Consider the following 22,696-nt stretch of genomic DNA (forward strand, 5'->3'; position numbering starts at 1 on the left):
ACACTTTTAAGCAACTGCAATGTCTTCATTTCTTCTTTAATAAGAAGTTCTGGATTTGCATAAAGAAGAAACCTGCAGATATATGCCTTCGAAATTTTCTCTCACAGGTTTTTTCCTCCAGGTTTTTTCCACCAAAACAAATTTTAACCACATTCTCCAGTTTATATTTCATCAAGTACTGCATAAACCAGGACTTCTCTGCCCTTTACAAGCCAACATTTCCTTTACTTACACTGGAAAGAATGGAAAGTTCAGTATGTAAAACAGGCTCGACATTAATTGTGACAGTGAAGTTCAAAAACTATGTATTAAAAAGCACAAACTCCCAGCACTGCTGGATGGTCCTTCACTGCTGCATAACCTGGACCCCCTGAATACACCAAGTCAACCTGAGCACAAGTCCCTGAACACACTCCCCGCAGGGAGTTCTAAGGGATGCAGGAGGTCTCCAGGCAGTTTCACCTCTAAGAGAAGCATTCACAGCATAACCCTGGTGAAGCACACTACTGAGGTAACAACTACAGTAATTCTTTCACTCTGTTCTGTAAGTACATTGAGTCAACTGCTGGGGTAGAAGTGGTAACTGAAGGGAGTATCAAGCAGAATTCTGAACAGCCATTATCACTCAGGACAGCGAGTTAGTATATATTAACATAGACATGGCAGAAGTTTTCAAAAATAAGCAAAGAGCCTTTTCAGAAATCCACAGAATAACAAAAATACAAAAGACTACATCAAAATCCCTAGACACTTTCTTAAGAAAAAATAAAGAATACATTAGGAAACAGCTGCTAGAAAAAAAAGTAACACAGAACTTGTTGCAACTGGTTCTGCCAGCCAAATATCAGTGCCATTAGAACAAGAACCGCAATTACATTTCTGAACACAAGAGCCTGAAATACTAGATATGACAAAATAAACACAAAGAAATATTCAAAGTTCCAGTAAGAATTAATTCGGAAAGCAAGTGGTTCACATCAGAGCTATTACTTTGCATTGTATAGCAGTATACTTTTGCCTCCTTTTCTGCTAACAGACAGCATTGTTATAACGCTCACATTTTTCCACAGAGTTCCTCTTTTCTGACAGAATGAGTTGTAATGAATTGTCACAATCTGCTACCGCATTCATCTGATTGCACACTTACCGGAGCCAGAAGGTAATGCATGTTAAGCAAGCCAGAAGTGACATGCATGCCTGAAGAAGGCAATTTCCAGTGTACCTCAGCAGAGGTCAAACAAGCAGCACAGCACTGCAGTTTTAGCATACTGGTATAGCATAGACACACTTGCAGTTTCAAAGTTTGTCCTCTAGATCACAGTGGAGGCATATAGGATCATCAACCTAACGACCACTTGCACTGCACGCAGGCTTCTCTCTTCCCATTGAAGTCTGACAGTCTTGGTGAGATTAAAAAAGGGGGAAGACAACAAACCAGGGGTAAAAAGGAGGGCATAAGAGATAAACAAGAGAGGAGACCTCACATAGCAATGACATTTTATAAGAAAAGCATTCTTACCTAGCACTACTTTCCAAAGGGAGTGCTTGAAAATCACACAGGAGCTGCAGGCTGCACCTTAACTGACATGTCTCACTCACAGTTTCGTGCCTGGATCTTCTCAACAGAATAAAGTAGTGATCTTGCAATCGACTGCTTCTCTAACAGTTTTTGTATTATTTAGTCTTCTCAGAGAGCAGCCTGTACTTAAGATTTATTCCCTGCAAGCAAAACTCTTTTTTCAAGTTCAATCTTGCTTAATGAGTTACTTTTTATTACGTGAAGCTTTTTAATGCATTGTTTATTCCATCAAGGCCAAGTAACTGCTGACATTCTAATCACGAGGCTCCTTGGGGAAAAAGGAAGGGTTCTCTTTGTTTTGGTTTGAGTGGATTTAAAAACCAATCTCCATATTTGCCTGCAAAGCAACTATGTAACATCTAAACCATTTTAATCTAAAAAATAACCTGTCCACATTTCAAATATTGTAGAATATAAAACATATGCTTCTTCTTTGTATTTTGATCATCTCCTCTCAATTATGAATTCAACATAGTCCTTTTTAGCCACAGATGAGATTGCTAGCATGAGCAGCACCAGCTTTCTTTGCCAGTTCTCTCCAAATCCCGAAAAAGATATTTTTACTCATCTAAAAGCAGATGCCAGTCTCCCTCTCTCCAGCAAGAAAGATTCCATAGGCATATATAAAATCAAATTATATGGGGAAATAGCTTCTAAAGCCAGCTAGAATTTAGCATACCATGTTTCTGAATATATTTGGTCTATGGCTTTGCCTCTGCCTTTCTTTTCTTCCTCCTAGAGGGAAAGGGAACGACTCTGAATGAAAAGTGAACAAAACAGACAGGAAGCTTTGCTCAGCTGATTGAGTTATCCCAAGAAAATGCAACTTGATACCCCAGTCATACACACGCGTGCTTCTGAACATTCAGAATGATCGCCTTCAATAGTCAGCCAGTTTGGTTAATGCTACCAAGCAAGCAGATATTGAAATGTAATTGTTGTCCTTCATTTCATTCTTGATTGCCATTTCACTGACATCATCATTTCTCAGATATTTTAGTTCCACCAAATGTGACAGATCATGCCACAAAGAAAGCTCAGCAACTGCTTTGTCTCCTTAAAAGCAATGACTTTCTCCCAAGAACTTTGCGACAATGAGAAATACATCTTGATTACATCCATGTAAAATAAAGCAGCAAAAAATATTTTCTTCTATATTAAAGGAACGGTTGCTAATTCGATATCAACACTTGAAGTGGACAGTAGCTCCCTCCTCAAAACAAGATCAGCAGCTTCAGCTGCAACACATCTTTCCCATTCCACTTAAGTGCTTGCAGTTTGTCATTTGTTTCAGCTACAATGGCTTATTTACCACATTGCTACAACCAGCTGGGATCTACAATACCACATTTTGGATCAACCACACAGAGCAAGTGACTTAGCATCAATTCGCAACATTCCAAGTTTTCTTTTCCCCCGGATACCTATTTGCTTTATTTACTCAGTATTATTTTATGTGACTGTGTCTCAACCTGAGCAGCATCCTGTTCTTGTGAATATAGTTTCCATCACCTTTGCTCAAAGATGAAGTTCCAGCATTACATAGGGCTGCAGAAGGTTTAGATATGGTTAAGCCACAGGACAATGCCAATTGTGATAAGTCCTAAAAACTGTTATTGAGAATGAAACACTGAAAACCATAAACTCCCCACACTGTGTGGCTCTGGGCAGCCTGGTCTGGTGTTTGGTGACCCTGCCCACAGAAGGAGGTTGAAACTAGATGGTCTTCGAGATCCTTTTCAATCCAGACCTTTCTCTGATTCTATACATAGAACAAAGGTATCTTTGACCTCTAGACAAGTGTGTCAGAAAGATTCTGCCTGAAGAGGAGTCTCATTAAGAGCATCAGAGTCCACCAGCCCAGCATCAGCAGCCTCACACAAATATTAGCAACTGCTCTACAGCTGAGACTAGTTTGGTCTGTCTCACTCTTCTGCACAAGGAAAGCTATGCAGCTCTCACTCAAAACACACTTTTCTCCTACTCCGAAATATTTTTGAGTGTGTTTCTCTTTGAGGATAATACAAAAATAATGATAATTTTCTAAGATGGCTATAGCATGAAAACTTCCCAGTGCATACACTCCATAAACATGGCTCAAACACTACATCTCTTACTTTTCTCTTTGCTAAAGGAAAACTCATAAGGCTACCAAACAAGGAGAACCACTGGCAGTTTAGAACAAAGGGAAATAACAAAGGTTCTGACAAAAAAGGTCTCTTGTCATGCCAGGTTAAAACTGGCATGACAAAATATAAATACACGAGTGTAGTCTTGCAAGTCCTGCCAGAAAAAAACAAAAAAAACAAAAAAAAAGAAAACCCAACAACTTTATTCTTAATCTCTACTGATTAAGCTATACGAAAATCAAAATGCTATAAGCATGTTGTTAAAGACTATCTTTTGAATAAGCTCAGTTTCGTCCTATCTGAAATAAGACACAAAATTAGCATTACAACATCAAGCAGCTGCAGAAAACACAAGCTACCTGGGCAGTGCCAATTCCAGCTGGTGTGAGATGGAAGCTGGCATGTTAACCAGCACACAGCGGCTAACTAGTTAAAGCTCAGCCACTAGTACTCACTTTACACTTGTTGCTACTTATCTTAAGCTACAGAATTCACAGATGGTGATATTTTCTTTGACTCTCTACGTTAAGTACCAATCATATAAAAAACAAAGATTATAAATTACTTGAGGAAGTGTTTCTCAATCATGCAGATAATTTTCTACCACTACTGTTCAGATCAGATCCCTTATGTTGTGCCAAGAAAAAAAGCTTAATAGCATTTCTGTTGTTTGATAGTTATTTCGTATCTTTTCTCCAAACATGGAAATGCTGCCAAGAACTTCCAATTCTGCACTCCATGGGTATCAGAAGCAAGTTGCAATATGGCTCAAGAAGACAGCCACCAAACCAGTGATGCTCAGAGGAAGCAAGGGACGGTGCTACCCTGAATGACTCAGTAAGGCAGACCGCTGTTTGGTCACTTCCAATGCAGGAAGCTTGTCTATGCAAAAGGCAGCTTTCTGAAGATAGAACTTTTCCAAAGCTCAAGACTTGGAACTACTGACTCAATGCCATCCCAAATGCAAGCCGTATTAGATTCACATGCCAAAATATGAACTTGCATAATATATATTAATCCTCCCTGCTCCACAGAGATCATAAGCCCTTTATGATAAACACTAGTCTCAGTGCTTTTTTATTTCATTGGAAAAACTTCACTCACTGGAGCCTAACTAGTTATTGGCTTGGAAATCTCTGAAAGAGTGGTCAGGCAGTGGAGTGGGCTGCCCAGGAAGGTGGTGGAGTCACTGACCCTGGAAGTGTTTAAGGAACGTTTGGATGCTGTGTTGAGGGACATGGTTTAGTGAGGATTATTGGTGATAGGTGGAGCATTGGACCGGATGATCTTGTAGGTCTTTTCCAACCTTGGTGATTCTGTGAATAAAAATCCTAATTCAACCCTATGTCTGCAAAGTTTACTTCACCCCAGTTGGAAATGGCTACATATCGCTTTTCTGAAGGAATGTTTTGCACATGAGGTCAAGCTCTAAAACAACTGTAGGAAAAAATGTACATAGCTGGATCTGTCAAGTTATCCATGGTTGCATGCTGTGTAAAGTATCTGGGCTTATACCAATTTTACAGTAAGACAGTAAACAGTAAGAATGAGTTAGCAATGAAATATATCTACACAGTTCTACATCTTTAAAACTGATAAGCTGTATAACAAAAATTATCTGAGAATAATTGAACAAAGCTTCACTGAAATGCAGAGCAACTGTTTACAAACCAAGGGAGAAACAGGAAGGAGAGAATTCAAAACTCCCAATGCCAATAAACAACAGGGAGCTGGAAGTTCAGTAACTTCAGTTCCTCTCTTTCCAGAGAGGTGAAAACTTAAAAGGCACTCCCAGGTCCTTCATTCATTCATACCCAGAAGGTAAGAGAGGAACCCCAGGAGCTGAGTGGTAGGGTCCAAGCATTCCAAGTGCTTCACTGAGCAGCTAACAGATTACTTGTGGGAAGAGATGGAGAAAACAAATAAATAAATAAATAAAAGATTGCTACAAGCAACCACTGTGGTTGACCTTAAATGGCTAACTCTGATTTCAATAAAACTCTACGGGTACCTTTGACCAGTCAACCTGGCAATACTACTGAGAGATAAATGAGGAAGTGCGTGCAGGGGTTTATTTCAAGGAATACACAGGAAAGTGGTTAAATGAACAATATGCAGAGCTACCACCCTTTCCATTCCCAAAAGACAATCACCGCAGCCTTACAAAACTAATCCTTACCATGTTATATTCCACAGTTCACAAAGACTATTTGCCAGGTACAGTCTCTGGTTATGAACATGTTAATTATTAACTTATTCCCTTATGCTTCTCTTTAAATGCATTACAGAAAGATGAGTAACAGCAGAGAGCTCTTGTTCCAACTCAGATTTTTCCCTACGTTGCTGTTGCAGCATGAGAGGCAGAGACTTCAGATTTAGACACAATAAAGGGAGATCACATTCCTTGATTAAGGTGTGCCAGAAACCTGACACCTCAGCCAAAAAAGTATTGTAATGCATTCCCGCTGATTATTATGCAACATTACAGCCTTCTACAGCAGGAAAGGTAATTGCATGGGTAGAACCTAACCCTCTCGACAAGGCTGCTCAACAGCACTCTTGGAAGGAAGGATTTTCCATAAAACAGGACTGCTGAATCAAAAGCAAAGCAATAAGAAGCCCATACAATTAAGCTTTATCACAACCACCTACTACCCTCACAAATACACAATGCATATTTTTTGTGCACTGCTGTCCTGAAAGCACAATGGCAGTTAAGCACTTTCGTTACTGACTTTATGCTATTCTGCATGAAAATACTTCACATGAGTCATACTTTCCAGAAACGTATGATTCCCAATTCTCAGCAACGTAGATACCCAATTCCCAGCAAATGACTGAAAAAAATCAGAATGCATCATTCACTTTATAAATCTCCAAGGTTACAGATTGATTCTCCCAGGTAGAAAAACTCTAAAACTATCATATTATTTTTAAAAATACTAAACATTGCTTTAAATAAATACAAACCTAATTAGAAACTCAGGCACAAGGCACTTGAAAGGTATTTATGTTATTCATCACCTTAATTCTGACCTCTTATACATTTTCAGCCCGCAAACAAATGGAAACAACAACGTGCTATCACAAGCAGCGTCCTGCAGCTCCATACAGCAGCACATGAAAAGACAGAACTTAAAACATGCTGTACCTGCATGGCACCTGGTAGAATGGGTATCCTGGGAGAGGCACGGAGTTTGAAAATCCAGACTGACTCGACATTGCCTTCAGGTATTGTATCCACTGAGATCGCTCCTATATTCTGTATGTTAATTCCTTACCAAAAAATAAACGCCTGCACATATCCATCTGTTCCAAGCCAACTAAAGAGAAACCAAGAGCGTATTCAAAGGTCTTGAAAATTCTGCCTGCATATCAAACTGCTTCCTCCTTAGCGAAATTCCTCAAAGCCAACACCCTCGTGACATCACGTACTACAAAGCCATCGACACGCAACTGTTTCAGCACGGCAAGGGCAGCCCGGCGCTTCCCCCTTGCCGTGAAGCCCCGCACCGCATTCCCGCTGGCAGCGCGGTGCCGCGCAGGCGGGGGCAGCGACCGGCCGCCTCCAGCAGCAGCAGCCCGGCTCTGGCAGCCGCCCAGGAGGCAGCACAAGTTATTGCCAATGCCGCAAATCCCTCCCATCGGCTAACGAGGAGCGGGACTGCAGGTGGAAGGCGATTTCAGCCCGCGACAAGGATTGCCTTGAAAATGCATGAGAGCCTTGACCTTGAGCTCGGTGACGATCAATTCTTTTAAAATCCCTCAGTTAAACCTATGAGGCATACGACTGTTTTATAAGCACCATCAGGCTGCATTTCTGCACTTCACAGGAGTATGAGAAATCACACGGAGCTTTCCTCTGCTAACAAGGAATCACATCACCCTACCCTTTCAACCACAGGAAGGCAGGAGGGAAGGATCGGAGCCGGAATTGCAAGCAAGATTACTTCAGCTACTGAATAGAGAAAAGAAATCATCTGCCTGCGCTCCTGCAGGATTTAACTACAGTTTAAATCAAAGAAATATCAAAAGCAACGTTTCTTTTGATATTGAGTACAATGGTGAGTTACATGAAAGTTCATTCTGTGTACGGCTTCCTCAGGAGGGGGCAAGAAAGACAATTACCAAGCAGGAAAACACGTGAGCAGACGGCATGGCCAATGTCAAACATAACCACGGGGTTATTTACCTGCACTGCTCTTAGCACAAAGAAGGGGTTCAGTGCTCTCATGTGAAGACTTGCTTCCTTTTAGCAAAATAGTAACTAGAAAAGATGCAGAATGCATTTCATTCTCTGTTCCACCCCCACTGGAAAACATTAAAATGGGTAATTTGATTCACCCACACGTTATTTATGTTTTGTCTCTCAGCTTTGGAAAACGATTGAATCAATTTCACTTGGTTTACAGCAAGTTTCTAATCCTTATCTCAGCCATGAGCAAAACTTTGTCACCGGTTTTAGATAATTTCTAACACCAGGCTTAATAAAAATGGAAACTTGTTCTTCCATCTTTAATGCACCTTTATGTAGAGTAACTCTGACCTCACTGAGATGCTTTGTTACTGCTTCATAGCACTCAGCTGTCCTCACAGTGATTGAACAGCACTGTGATGTTTCACACGTCTACTGCATGTTGAGGTATAAAAAAGGGGCACTTTTATTTTGCAACACAATATCAATGCTCCAAATGCAGATGAAACAGTAGGGGGAAAAATAAAAAATAAACAAAATAAACAAAAAAAACAGCAGCAATTAGAAAACACGTAACAAGGACTTGGTGTTCAACAAATTGGAAACACTGATTAATTAATGATCACGCAGAGATCAATCAAGAAGCTGACTGTTCCCACCAGCTTCAACAGAGGAATCCACCAGCAGCTGGTGCCTGTGTTCACATGAACATGAAGATAGCACAGGCCACTGCTTCAGGCACCAGCTCCTCATATCCATAAAACTGCCAGAACAACACAAACACAGCAAGGTTTGCCCACAAAGTGCATTTTCTATAAGCCCAACAGATACACATGCAGGCTGCTGGGCACATCACTCAGCGGAAATTTTTATACTTCTCCCTGCTGTACAGAAGAAACTACATGAGGCAAGTCAAACACAACGTAAGGTAACAGCTGAACTTTTACAAATAAGCTTGAAAAATGGCTATTAGAAGTATTGTGCCTCTAAGTAGAGCATGGAGCAGGAATTCCAAGACTCACTGCCACCAAAACCCACACGGGCTATGGGATGAGGCCACACGAGATGTCCTGCTACACTTGGACACAGCAGCCACCTTGTACATGTGTCCCTAAAGCACCTCGGTCTCCATCTTGAATATTCACCCAACCTTTTATCTGTTGCCTGCTTAGCAGTAATAATCCCAGCATTAACACGTTCATCCAATAATTCTCATATCCAAAGGGTTTTTCTTAGTCCCAACCAGGATTTCGGGGGCTCCCATTTGATTTGCCAGCTTAGTGTCAAGCCAGCAGATTGCAGGCTTATAAATCAGGGCCTGCCTCTGACTTGCCACGCCATTCTGCCAAAATCACTTAGTAACCTTAATGCCTGGCCTATCCACATAGCAAGGAAAAGACTGGCTGACAGCAGAGGAATGATGCGAGGTTACATTTTTTTGTAATTAAGTATTGAAATCCTTTGATTGAAGATTTACGAAGGGATAATACGGCTGTATTTTTTTTAGGGAAAGGATGTGTGGGAATATTCAGAAGAAAGCCTTCTTTTTGTCTCCCGCTCCTAGCTGTAACACAACAGAAGCCTTCTTGATCTGAATTTTCAATTTAAATATAAAAGCCATTTACATTTTAAAATGTGGTAGAAACAATGCAGTTTTTACGTGTGCGAACAGCAGAAAGCAGCATTTAAAGGTGGGAATATCTAAGTTGTCAATACGCAAACAAAATTTGAATTGAAAGTGAACTTTACAGACATAGAATCCTTCACCGTTAAGCATCATGCTTGGAAACAGGAAGGGAATGTGAGGCAGAGGATGGACGAAGGATGGGAGAATCTCTTAAGGACCACAGAGAAAACCACTATAGATGGCTACTCAATATTATCAGGTACCCGCAACACTTCTTCATGTGTGCCACTGTACTACACTGGGGACTCACCTCCACTTGCCAGTTACCACCATGGAGACAAAAAGGTTTCCTTCCAAATGCAGTTCTGTTTGTTTGCATTTGGTGCCTGTGCTCTAGCGCCCATAAAGAAACTTCTGAAAAACCCAGCACGTTTGGAGTGTTTGGCATAGCATCCCACGTTGTACTTAGGACTTTGCTGGAACAAAACTAAACAAGAAAAGTAAGTATAAGGTATCAGATTTGTGTGTTCCAGAACTTACAACGACCTTACTACTTAAAAGTAATTCATCTGTTAGCTGTTACACAATTTAACCACATGAGGTGAAAATGGACGCAATAGATGAACTGAGGTCTAGATACACTTCAAAGCTGCACTGCAAAAAGCAGCAATTGCTTGAAAGACTGGAGAGAAGTACTCAATATAATTATTTTTTTAAACAACATATTTAAAAGGTTCAGTATTTCAGAGAAGTAACATCCTTGGTAAACTAATGGAAAATAAGTTTAATTTAAAGAGGCAGATTGAAGGAGAAATAGAAACTAACCTCATTACTGGAATCTAAATTAACTTCATAAAATCTAGATCATAAGCTCCATCAAACCTAGGGACACTGCAGACAGTTATGTGATGATATATCAAAATGCATATAAAATGTAAGTATTCATTAAAAAAATAGAATGAAGTGCTGTGCAGAATTTATTGCAAAATCAATACCATAAAGCAGTAATTTACTCCTATACGTTATATTTGATATTTTCCCTGTCTGAAGAGAGAGATTCCAGACACAAAAATAGGAAAAAAAAGAATATAAGAAATGTAAGGAAAAAAAGCTACATGGAGTTTGAAAGAAAGTGATCCATACAGGGAAAATATTAGACAAAATACATTCAACATAATGAAAGGTACTTAGAAGCCATACTGGTATTTTGTTAGGGTTTTGGGTTTTTTTTTCACTTCACACAGAAAATACACTAATAGGGACATGCACGATAGCACTATAGAAGAACAGCAAATCTGTAACTGTTGGAGGTCACTATCACCAAAAATCCAAAACTGAAGCTTCCCATGTTAAGACTGCCATCGTCCCACTATCACATCCCACAGGACATCCAGACCCAGGTTCTAGCAGGCTGTGCTGCGGTGACTCACCAAGCACCACAGAGACCAACACAGGGCACCTGGAGGGCCACTTGCTCTCACAATTACTCATGACAGTGAGTACAGGAAGTGCACAAGCCAGAGCTGAGGGCAATAAACAGCAACATTCATCTAGATTTCAGATAACTAATGTGTGATCTTCTACTGTTTAGCAAGCGTTTGGGAGGAAGCCAAACAACTCTTCACTGCGACCAAAGGTTCCCAGCAGACTCATGAGCAAACCAACATGGCCAGCATCCTTACCATCAGCAACCACTAAGAGAAAACAGGCAGCATATGGGTTGTGGCAACCCCCACTGTTAGTACAAGATGAGGAGAGACCTGACAAAATGGACTTGGGTTACTGGTGGATGGCAAGATGGACATGAGCCAGCAATGTGCCCTCACAGCCCAGAAAACCAACCATATCCTGGGCTGTGTCAAAAGAAGCTTGGTTAGCAGGGTGAGGGAGGTGATCCTGCCCCTTTGCTCTGTGCTGCTGAGACCTCACCTGGAGTACTGCATCCGGATGTGGAGTCCTCAGTGCAGGAGAGACACAGTTCTGTTGGAGCGCATCCAGAAGAGGGCCACAAATTTGAACCAAGGGATGGAACATCTACCCTGTGAAGACAGGCTGAGAATGCTGAGTCTGTTCAGCCTGGAGAAGAGAAGGCTCTGGGGAGACCCGAGAGTGGCCTTTCAGTATCTAAAGAGAACAGTATCTAAAAGAAGGAAGGAGACAGGGAAAATGGCTTCAAACTAAAAGAGTGGAAATTTTGATTGGATATAAAGAAGCACTATTTTTACAATAAATGTGGTGAGGTACTGAAACAGGATGCCCAGAGAGGTGGCGGATGCCCTGCCCCTGGAGACACTGAAGGTCAGGCTGGATGAGGCTCTAAGGCTTCCTTCCAATTCAAACCATGCTACAATTCTGTGTTGGAGGAATTGGAAGCTACTGAAAGGTGGGCAAGGCAAAACCACAGCAGTGCTTCCTCTCATCTGCAAATCACAAGAAATCTGCTACTTCTCCAAGTCCCATCTTCTTAGCCAGGCTGTTCTGCCCTGCCGCTGGCTAGATTGGTCCACACTGATTTGCAGTATAAACAAGAAAAGTACCACTTGACAGCACTAAGACACCAAGATGTCTTCTAGAGAAGACGAATATCTGGGCTGTAAATGAACCCAGAGCAAATAGTGAAACTTCACAGATGGAGATTCACTGAGTGTGACACTGACAGGACTAAGGACTCTCCTTGTGACCTTGCCTTCCTCTCCAACAGCAATGCCAGCTGAAACTAGGACTGCAAGTAACCTGTGGCTGGAAACTACTACTGGGCTTAGCCTGAGCATTAACCACAGATGGATGTACAAATGTTATTTCACACCTGTGTACATAAACAGCACACATAACAAGTCTTGGAATTGTAAGCTAACAGTGAGATCTGAAGGGATGTTCTCATACTCAGTATTATAGGAAATGCTATCCTTCCTTAGCCCAAACCACCCCCATGACCTTTACTCTGGGTATGGAGTAAACACGTAATCTAACCACACTGTCACGCTCATTCCCAGCAACCTTTCACCTGCTGGTAGACTACGGCAGCAACTACCACTGCAGGAAAGCAATAGATGCACAGCAGTGGGTATCAAAGACAGCACCTTACCAGTCAGGGCTGCTTGCCTGGCTTTGGACAGGGTAGCTGAAGGACAGAGCTGCAGCTCTTCCCAGCACTGCAGCACTCACAGCACCCAAGGGCAGTGCTGCACTGCGCTGAGCTCAGGGCGCATCGAGCAGCCTGGCACAGGGAGGCTGCAGCAGGGCTGGGGAGTGTGCCAGCATCCTACTGGCCAGGAATTGGGGAGAGAGTTCCAAAACAAATCAAGACAAAACAAAACATACACACAAAGTAAAAACCTCACAACCCTAAAGCAGCCCCAAACAAACCAGAATCCCAGCCAGTTCCTTGGAAAACTTCATCTAATTGGCCAACACGTGCAAGACTTCCCTACAGTTCTACACAGGAAAACATTTCAGACCTGTACCAGGTACTGACTACCTCCAGGTACTATTTGGGCATGATAGCTCCATTTTCTGGGAACTGCATTTATAAACAGAAGAGTATAAATCTCTTTGTGTGCTGCAGAATCACCATGTATTCCTCACTGTTCAAGGAGAGTTACAGAGTCATGGCTTCACAGGAGAATTCAGGATTCCTAAAACTGAAATAGCTCTCCTGAACAACCACCAAAACCATAAATACAGTTTTGAAGACATTTCTGTATTAAAAAAAGCAGGGCCTGAAATGAGATTATCTTTCTTAAAAATAAATCATACCAGATAGAGACAAAAAAAATTACTTCCAGGTGAAAACACTGAAAGAAAAATACACAAAATAACTGAATGTAAAATTTGTGTCTGCCAAAGAAAATCCATAGGAATACATTTCTGATAAAAGCCAACAGGATATGTGATATTTCATTACATATGGATGCACACAAACTGTATCAGGGTGATAAAATAAATACAGTCACTAGGAACATACGTAGAAGGCAGAACGCTGATATTACAGCAATTTTAAAAATAACTCTGCATCTAGAAGACAGCTCTGGGTTTCTCTCTCCCATGACCCCAACAAATCTCGATTTAATTGAGCTACCAGAATGCAGTAAGTTCCCCCATAGAATAGATCCAATTCTCGTTAATACCAACCAAGCAGATGCTTACTTAACGGCATCTAAGCCTAGCTTTGCTGCCCCTGGGTGAAGCTCCAGAGTAGGCAGTGTGCTCACATAGGACTGCAAGTAAAGCAGGCTGAGACTATTTTTGGTCTTCAGCATAAATAAGACAAAGTCTACTGAACAGGAGAATTGTTGTACAGTGTCCTTTTATTTTTATTTTTATTTTAAACTCTAAAGCATTTTATGGTAACAGCCCTGATATCTATGAGGAACATACTCATACTAACAGATCAATCGTACCCAATGCTTTGGCAACTGCTCAAATCAAATACCTGTTTATAGAACAGTGGTACAGAGAGAAATCAAACATTCATTTCACTTTCAAGCTCAGGCTGTAGAATTCAATATGGCTCTAAAGAGCAGGAAATAAAAATGGAGGGTGTACAAACTCCTGAGGTCAGAGTGATAAACGAAAGCCATTCCAAAATAAGCCTTCCTAATTAAAGCTTCTAAGCCAGAGCTGGCTTGCATTTAGTTAATGTCACTGTTACAAGTCACCTGAAATATTCGTGATAAAATATTTTTAGTAGTGACTTCAACATATGAAAACCAGTTGAAGGTCACTGTGAGGATGAAAAAAAAATAAAGCTTCAGACATAAGACGGATGGCAAAAATCACCCCTAAAGGTACAAAATTATTTTGAGAACTCCATAGTTAAATTAGTTCAACGTTAAGTGTTTGTTTATAATCTTAATATATTATAATCTGAGCACTAAAAAAGAAAGAAATCAAATTTATCTGTCAGTCATCAGGTTCTATCTACTAAATTCTACCTTTCTGTCCCCACAGGAACACCTGGACTACCATAAGCAGAGAGAGGGCCTTTGACGTACGAGATAGAAATCTTAGGCAGTAGTTTTAATCAAGCTTGCGCCATCCCAGCCTCCTTGAAGAAATAGAGAAACTAAATATATAAACTAAACTAGATAAATCCACTTTATTTTCTGAAATTTGGATATTCATATGAGTATTTTTAAGCAGACTGTTGTTTAAAATCCATATCCTATACCAGCATCAGAACTTACTCATTTAACTCCAGCATATCCTTTGTGCTGTCAATTTTACCTCTGAAAAAAAGTAATGCTAGGGAATCCTTTAAATTCTGTTATGTTGTTTTCTTTTCCATTATCACACACAATCTTGAAACAGAAGAAATTAAACTGAAGTATGAAATAATATACAACACACATTTTAACTACAGTCACACTGTTGACTAAGCAGGCTTCATAGACCTTCAGAAGAATGCTGAGATCTATAGAAACCCAGAAAAATGAAACAAGTATGCAAGCTTCTCTTGCACACTGCCATCCAAATTCATAAGAGAGCCACATGTTTTCCAAGGACACAGAAGACATTTCTATGCAAAAGCACATAACTAGGGCATACCTTAAACCACACACTAACATCCAGATGCAAAATAAAATCACTGATTAGATTTTGACACAACTTCAAGTCCAGAATAAAAGATTCTTGCTAACAGCACCTGAGTAATTTGAGGTGCTTCACCAGAAAAGCTTTACTTTTTCTGAGAACTACAAGAAAAAATGCATAAATAGACTCAAACCTGGAAAAATCTATGACTCACCATTACAAGGAATATCTGGTTATTTTACAAGGCAAGGCAAAACTTTATTTGTAACTGAGCTTCTGACTGCTAAAGCAACCTAATTACTTTAGATTACAAGGCATTACAAGCACTTCCACTCTTCACTCCTCCTAACAAAACATATTCAAACATTTTGAAATAATGACAATATTTATTCACTTTGATAAGAATTAATCATCAATTTGAAAGCAAAGCCCACAATGACCAAAAAACAATCCTACCTTTCTTGTCAGGATCCTTCACAAACATGGAATGCAAGCACTGGGAGAGATGTGGTGCTAACAGTCTGCACCGGGAGTACCCAGTATCCACTGACACAGTAGCTTTGCTGAATTATTCCAGATAACAGCACTCAACTTCCAAGCAGGTATTCTAATCACAAAACAAACTCTGACAAACATGGTACTGAATCAACACTGTACATTTAAAGCTGCAGGGCTAGCAAGAGTTCAGTACGAAATGCTTGATGTTGTCTGAGGTATTTTAGTACCCAAAAGCAGGAGAAAACAGAGGGTTTCAGAAGAACCACTGCAATCTCCTTGCAAGGATCCAGCACCAATACAAACCTAAGACAACACTTTTTCATAGCAGCATTTACAGACCATCAGCTTCAGTCAGTCATTAACCATTCTTATGATTAAATCTGAGACATTCATAAGTATTCAAAAACGAAGCACAGTCATTATAAACCAACCACGCTTCAGCTTCTCCCCATTTGCTGAAAGATTCATTAACACCATCAGTCCCTCCTCTGCTTCTGCCTAGGGAAGGAAGAAAGGGGTGGTGAGCAGAGCAGAACACCCACCTCCCACTGCCAGTATTTCCTCCCACCAGGCAGCAGAAAAAGGACACAGAAACAGGACTCCAACTGGTTTGTACATCAATGTCAGCGCTTCAAACTGGCTGAAGAGAAACAAAAGGAAATTAGCTCACGTGATGCAACTTGAAAAGCTTTGTGCATTTGGCATTGATTCATTTTGCACCCATGCTATTACCTCTCACGCCTGTTGATGCCTAAGTACGACCACATCCAGCGTATGATGCCTCAAGCTAAAGGCAATCAATTTCAATACCAAACAAGTTATTATTATTACTACAATATTATAACGCAGATAATTCCTAGAAACAGGAAGCCAATATATTAACAGAGTTGCATCATTTGAATTTGTTATGTTAGTCCTCTGCATGCATTGATGACAGCAACTTTACAAAACTAGATTTGCAGACAATCACTTTCTGTTTTTCCTCCCATCCAGAAGCAGCTAATCACCTTGTTATACAAAGTGAAATTAATTATCATCTTTGAAAAAAAATAGCCCTCCTCAGACTAATTAAACAAGCAGGGCAGAAATAGTTACTGCAGAAATGATTTTAAGGGAAGGCCTTATAAAACTGGATCCCTTTTGGAGATGGGTGGACTACATCTGTAAACTTCCCCTCAGATACATGATTTACAAACATCTCTTTTGCTTTGCAAAATAGTACATTTATTAAAAGAACCTCGAAATGTTCCATTGATCCCTTATTTATAGTAACTAAGTTATCAGGAGTTACTCTGCTCTTTTTTTAAGGCTGCCTTCAAAGTACTGCTCATCACAGGATAAATTCTGGTCCAACCACTCCAACCTGTTCAGAACTTTTCTGTAACAAACTTCCTCGAGAACCACCCAAAAAAAAATCTCCCTCTAACTGCTCCCGGTAACAAAGTCATTTGGTCTCAACAATACACCATGTTAAAATAATTATCTAACATTTTATGCTAATTTAAGTAGGCCACACTGTTTCTATTAAATTTGCCTTAAAGCTCTTCCTAATACATCCACCTGCAAGAAAAGGTTTGGTCTGTTTTTCCTCTAAAACATTGCTCATGCAAAATTATATATTATGCAACCCACATTCTTTGAGAGCCTCCACACAGTGTCTGCTGGCTCTGTTGAAGTCCAGAAGATGCGCTATGTACATAACATCAACTTCGTTCTGCTGCTGATACACAGAGAAGCCTTTGTGAAAATGCCATCGTTTATGACTGCACAGCAGAAATGCCTCCCATACTTGGGAGCAGAAGGGGAGGGGGGAGCCACCGTGGAGCTGCTAAGAGTTTACTCTCATGGCTGAAATGCTCTGTGCAGCTCCTGTGCCCCTTGTTGTTCTGTGCCTTCGTAGTCGAGTAGTGCTCAAAGGAGCAATGTGTGAGGCATGGCAGAGTGTCAAGGAGGTCTCTCTCTCTCTATATATATATATACACTGTATTTACATACAGCTCACATTTTAAAAAAAAATGTTTTGACTGAAATAAAACGTGACGTAAAGAAGGCAAAACCACCATGCTCTTTTACTGAGGGATGCAATAAATATATATATTTCCAGAAAATTGCAAGCCTTACGCTACCATTCCAGATCACACATGGATGTGAGAAATTAAACCTTTCCCCAAACTTTTCTTTTACTCATCACTGCAGGATCAAAACCTACCGAGTTTGAAATACTCCCATTACTACTTATTTACCTAATGGATAAGAAACAAAAATACATGCAAAGAAGTGCTCCTAGGAGTAAATGCTACCAAGCATCTCCATTGAAATCTAACTGACAAGGAGATCTAGCAAAGTGACAGCCCCTTCTACCTCAGTGCTTGCTTTTAATCGCTTCATATGTAATTGCAGGTGCCCACAAAGTTTAAAAGCTAATACCAAATCTGCTTAATACAAAATATTTTAAGCTGAAATATCATATTAATTAGTCAACAGTAGCTTAGTCTTGCTTTGAAATAATATTTACATAATGTTACAGCAGCAAACACGTCCCAGACAGTCCTTCCTGGCGGTACATTAAAAATAGAAACAAGCACATACAAGGCTTAGAGCAACATCAGAGGGAAGCCTTTGCATGGCAGCTGTGCAGCGCTGACAAATGCTCATTCTTCCATTTTATCCAGAGCTATCACTACTTACTCGTACAATCTGACACCCATTCCCACATTGTTCATTCTCACAAACTTCATGAGGCAGGTGGCGATTCATTTTTTCCCTACAGTACCTCAACTGTGTGCGACTGCTGCCATCCTACTTCCCATCCCAGTCACTTTTCACAATTGGCCATAAATACCTTTTCTCCACATTCAGACACCCTATTCAATCCTTCCAGATGCTCAAGCAACTGCTTCTCTTCCCAGAGTCTCCCAGTACCCCATCCTGGTGAATGTCTCATCTTTGTCTGCTCCTTCTTCAGATTCCCTGCCATCTCCACAGTGCTTTTACTGCTGCTTCTCTCCCTGACATCTTCTTGTCATATTCAAATCTGCCTGACATATTCAGGCATTTGGAAACAAGTTTTTGCTCATTTGTTTGCTTTACAATAATACAAGACTGTAGGAAATTCCACGATGTTCCTAATGGGAGCATTTCTTCTCAATCGGTATAAAAGTTCCCATCTTTACCATGCTGCAGAAATTGAAATCATCTCATTACCCAGAAGCACACAACATTTTACTTTTCGAACTGATAAGTGATGTGTAAATAGTCAATAAACATCCTACGAAGACCACACAGGAGAGGACCACCTCTGCCTCAAACTAATGAGCTTTCTTTTTCTTTTCCTCCAGTATTTAACATTAAAGATCCCAAACTTATTTCAAGGTCACTCAGTATAACCTGATGGGTTTTCTCCCTTAAAAAGGAGGAAAGGGAGACAGATTAGCCTTCAAACTGGAATTATGAAAAAAAGCACCATAAAAGCTTATACGATTACAAGTTAATAGAAGGAAACCTTGAATGATGGTATCTGTGTTACTCATTATGTCATTTAAACAGAATAGGAGGAGATTAGACATAGGATGCACGTGATGATTTGTGGACTGTTATGACATCTGAAAGTGAACGCATAGAAAGAAAGAAGCCAAAGAAGTCTCAGTATGCTAGGCTGCTTTTCTGCATAGAGAAAAGGTATGAAGCCACACAAAGATATGTGGTAAGCTTTCGTATTTTTACACTTTGGGCAAAGTAAGAATGTTTATGTAAAAAGCTCAATCTGAAATTACAACTTCTCTAGAGGTATTTAAAGACAGACAGAACTCAAATGGACTTCTCTAGACCAAGAACATGTATCCATCATATGTGGCATATTTGGTCCTACAGAGAAATTACAGATGGAACACCAGGGACTGTGCAAACTCCTACTTTCTAAGATTATACACATTGCAAAAGAACCACAGCATAGAAGCAGCAACAGCTTTCCTCATGATGGCAGCATAAACTATTCTGATGCAGCACTAAATGACAATACCCGTCGTTCTTCATGCAACACAAGGAAACCTGAGATACTACAAACTGGTTACTATTGTTTTTTCTCTGCCCCTACATTAGCATTCCTAAACAACTTTATGGTCATCATCTTTGATTCCCAGGATTCCGTAGGAGAATTAAACTGCTTCACACATAGAATTGGTCAAGAAATAGGAGGTACCACACTAAAGATTGTTTAGAAAAGTGATAGATAATTTAATGCAACTACCCCATATGACCAATCAGATTTTGTACCATTTGTATCCTTCATTTTGTAAAGTCATCGACAACTGCAGAATCCATGCACTTGAGGCATCACCAAAGGTCTGCCAAAGAACGATTTCCCATCATGTTTTGTCTTTTCTTAGAGGCTCCACATCACAAACAGGATGATATTGTGACTTCCGAGGCTCTGTAATTTCCTTACAAGTAGCAGTAATTTATAAAACTACCAGAAGAGCTTCTAAGGATTCTGAAAATCTTGCTTTTTATATTTTTGGGATGCAAAGGACAAAGATCTATGAGAAAGCTAACTATATAACTTTTTAAGCTGTAAAATCTAAATTGCATCTATATCTGCATAGATTTTGGTTTACACGTAGATTATATCAATTAAGTCTGAGTTTGAGATCAAGCTTGGAAAGACTTTGCTTAAAGACTATTAATTGTGTATTCACACTTATTAGATTATCCTGGAAGGGACTAATTGCTATCCACCTCCAACAGCCCATCACCTCACTCTTTAAAAGGTTGATGTCTCCCTCACAACATGCCATGGCAACTGCACTTGTAGCTGTTCCTTAGCCCAATTCCAACAAAATTATCAGAATTCTTGATAATGGTTCAGTAGAGCATAAAGGGGGGAAGGGGTGAAATAAAATAATTCTGCTTTCAAAACAATAGAAGCTGACAGAAACACAAGTGAAAGCTTTAACTTATGCAATGCAGAAAGGTTGCATCAGTCCCAGAAGAAGCTTAACTTGCAGTATATTTTGGAATACCACAGTCTGCACAACTTAGCATTCCTGGACAGAGCAAGGGAATGTTCTTGCACACACATATAAAAGCTAAAAGCAGAAGTGAGTAAGCGAGTAAGTTTCCTTAACGATGTCTTGGCAATTCTACCTCCACTATGGTAAGAAGAGTGGTTAACACCAATTTTCTCAAGTCAGACTCAGATTGCACTGAGTGAAAAGATTGACCCTAACTTCATTTGAGGGTTCACAATAAGATTAAAACAAACCAGCAGCACCCTTTGTTTCTAAGCAATATACTTGCTGCACGACTAACAAGACACCACATCAAAGATGAAGTAGCTTTAAAGACTAAACCCATCTCCTGAACACTTATTGTTTCTAATAGAATTATTATTTCTCCAGAAACCTTCCATTCTCTTCCTTCTGGCAAAGACACAAGCAGAGCTTTACCACACTACTTCTGCCAGCACAATTACTCAAACAAGCAGTGAAGATTGGGACCAGCTGGAACTCCAGAAAAGGACTGCCTCATTACTAGAGCCAATAAACAATACACCAGAGGGAAAAGCCAAGTTCTTTATCTAAAGTAAGAGGTACTAGGTTGAAAAATCTGTTACATACACTTGTGTGTATTAACGCGTCATAAAATGATGATGTAAGAATAAGAGTGCTGAAATAATTTACTATATTTTGTTCCCTTAAGGGATATTTGGTGAAAGAAACATGATAATGTCCACTGAAGTCATATGAAGAAATTCCCCAGGTGTTACTAATAAACAGGAATTCTGCTGTTTACAGGAAGACATTTCTTCAAACCTATAATGAAGCTGTGGTGGCCATATTGTGATAGAAAGCCTAAAAACATCAAAAGAGGCAAGTGGAACAGCATGACAGTCTGTCAATTTAGGGGAGAAAAAAAGAAATCAATGAAGAGGTACATATGGCAAGACAAACTTCCTTTCCCAAATTATGTTTCACTCCAGACTCATCTCTCACTGTTACGGTTTAGCAGATTGTTTTTTTTAATACAGAAACTTTCTTCAATTATTAAAGTTTCAACATGCAGGGCACAATTCAAAGATAACTTGAAGTAAAAGCAATCTGCAGGCTTGAGAAGCAAGTATAACATCCAAACTTGGATACAAAGCATGAGCTAGCAGTTGAAAGCAGAGATGATACATGCAGTTCACCAGTCAATGCCCACATGCACTGTGACGTGCATTTTCAGGAAAATAATAATTATTTTTAAAAGGGAATTATTTTAAACAGTCTGGTTTCAGAATGACTTCATTAAGAATGTCATGCATCAGATTTACAGAATTTCCATATCTGGAGCAAAGCTCAGGACAAATCAAGCAGCCTGTCATATGTAACAAGCTAGGACATATCGCTCTGTAGAACACAGCAGAAGGCAGAGGATGCTGAGCTGAGGCAAGGCCAGAGAGTGTGCGACCCAGTGACTGGTGAGAGCCCCGCAAGGCACCCAATGGACAAGGCACATCACTGTGCAGATATGGCTGTGCTACATTCAGCCACAACAGCACATGAGCCAGGCTGGTGTGCAGTTGTACACCACAGACAGGCATCAACACGTACCTCATTTGGTAGGGTGTAGAGCTGTTCTGTTTACAAACAAACTAACACAAATGCCAGAGAAGGGAAAGGTGCACACATCAAACAATAGGGATGGCAGGAGTCCAACAGATAGAGGATTACCACTAGTTACTACAAGCCAGAATCTAAATCAGCATTCCCAAGATTTCTTCATTCCCAACACAATTGGGTAGGTGCAGGATATAAAGATGGTAGTTCTAAAATGGAATATAGTAGAGGACATTGTATTCCAATTAACTGCTGCATCAAAGAAAGTCACCTGCTGAGATTTTTGTTTTCATACGTAGCACTGAGATAACTACCCTCACACATATCACAGCAGTAAAGGACTATCACGTAAAACAAGATTGCAACGTACTCTGTTAATATAAGGAAGTTAAAGGAATGCTTAACAACTTTTCTGTAAGCTTAAATGTTTAATTACAAATATTTTAGCATATACACATCTCTCTTAGGGAGCACTCTATCATTCTCCAAATACACATGGAAGTCCTCTACAAAAAAACATTCCTCTATGTTTGTCAAACA

At 40.1% G+C, this 22,696-nt stretch overlaps 1 protein-coding gene across 11 annotated transcripts in view; it reads right to left on the reverse strand.

Annotated features, from left to right (window-relative positions):
- The window catches only part of PLEKHA7 (pleckstrin homology domain containing A7), a 129,007-nt gene that overhangs the window by 82,543 nt on the left and 23,768 nt on the right, over window positions 1-22,696 (reverse strand). For 2 of the 11 annotated variants that reach the window (XM_015864135.2, XM_015864133.2), the window contains exon 1: window positions 6,860-7,259. The exons of 8 other annotated variants lie outside the window; for them this stretch is intronic. In XM_015864135.2, coding sequence (XP_015719621.1) covers window positions 6,860-6,930 — 71 coding nt within the window. In that variant the 5' untranslated portion in view covers window positions 6,931-7,259. Of the gene's footprint in view, window positions 1-6,859; window positions 7,260-15,518; window positions 16,004-22,696 lie in introns of those variants that run through there. One more of the 11 variants, XM_032444748.1, reaches the window with a different exon arrangement.

The sequence above is a fragment of the Coturnix japonica genome, chromosome 5 (genome assembly GCF_001577835.2).
Source record: "Coturnix japonica isolate 7356 chromosome 5, Coturnix japonica 2.1, whole genome shotgun sequence".
Lineage (NCBI taxonomy): Eukaryota > Metazoa > Chordata > Aves > Galliformes > Phasianidae > Coturnix > Coturnix japonica.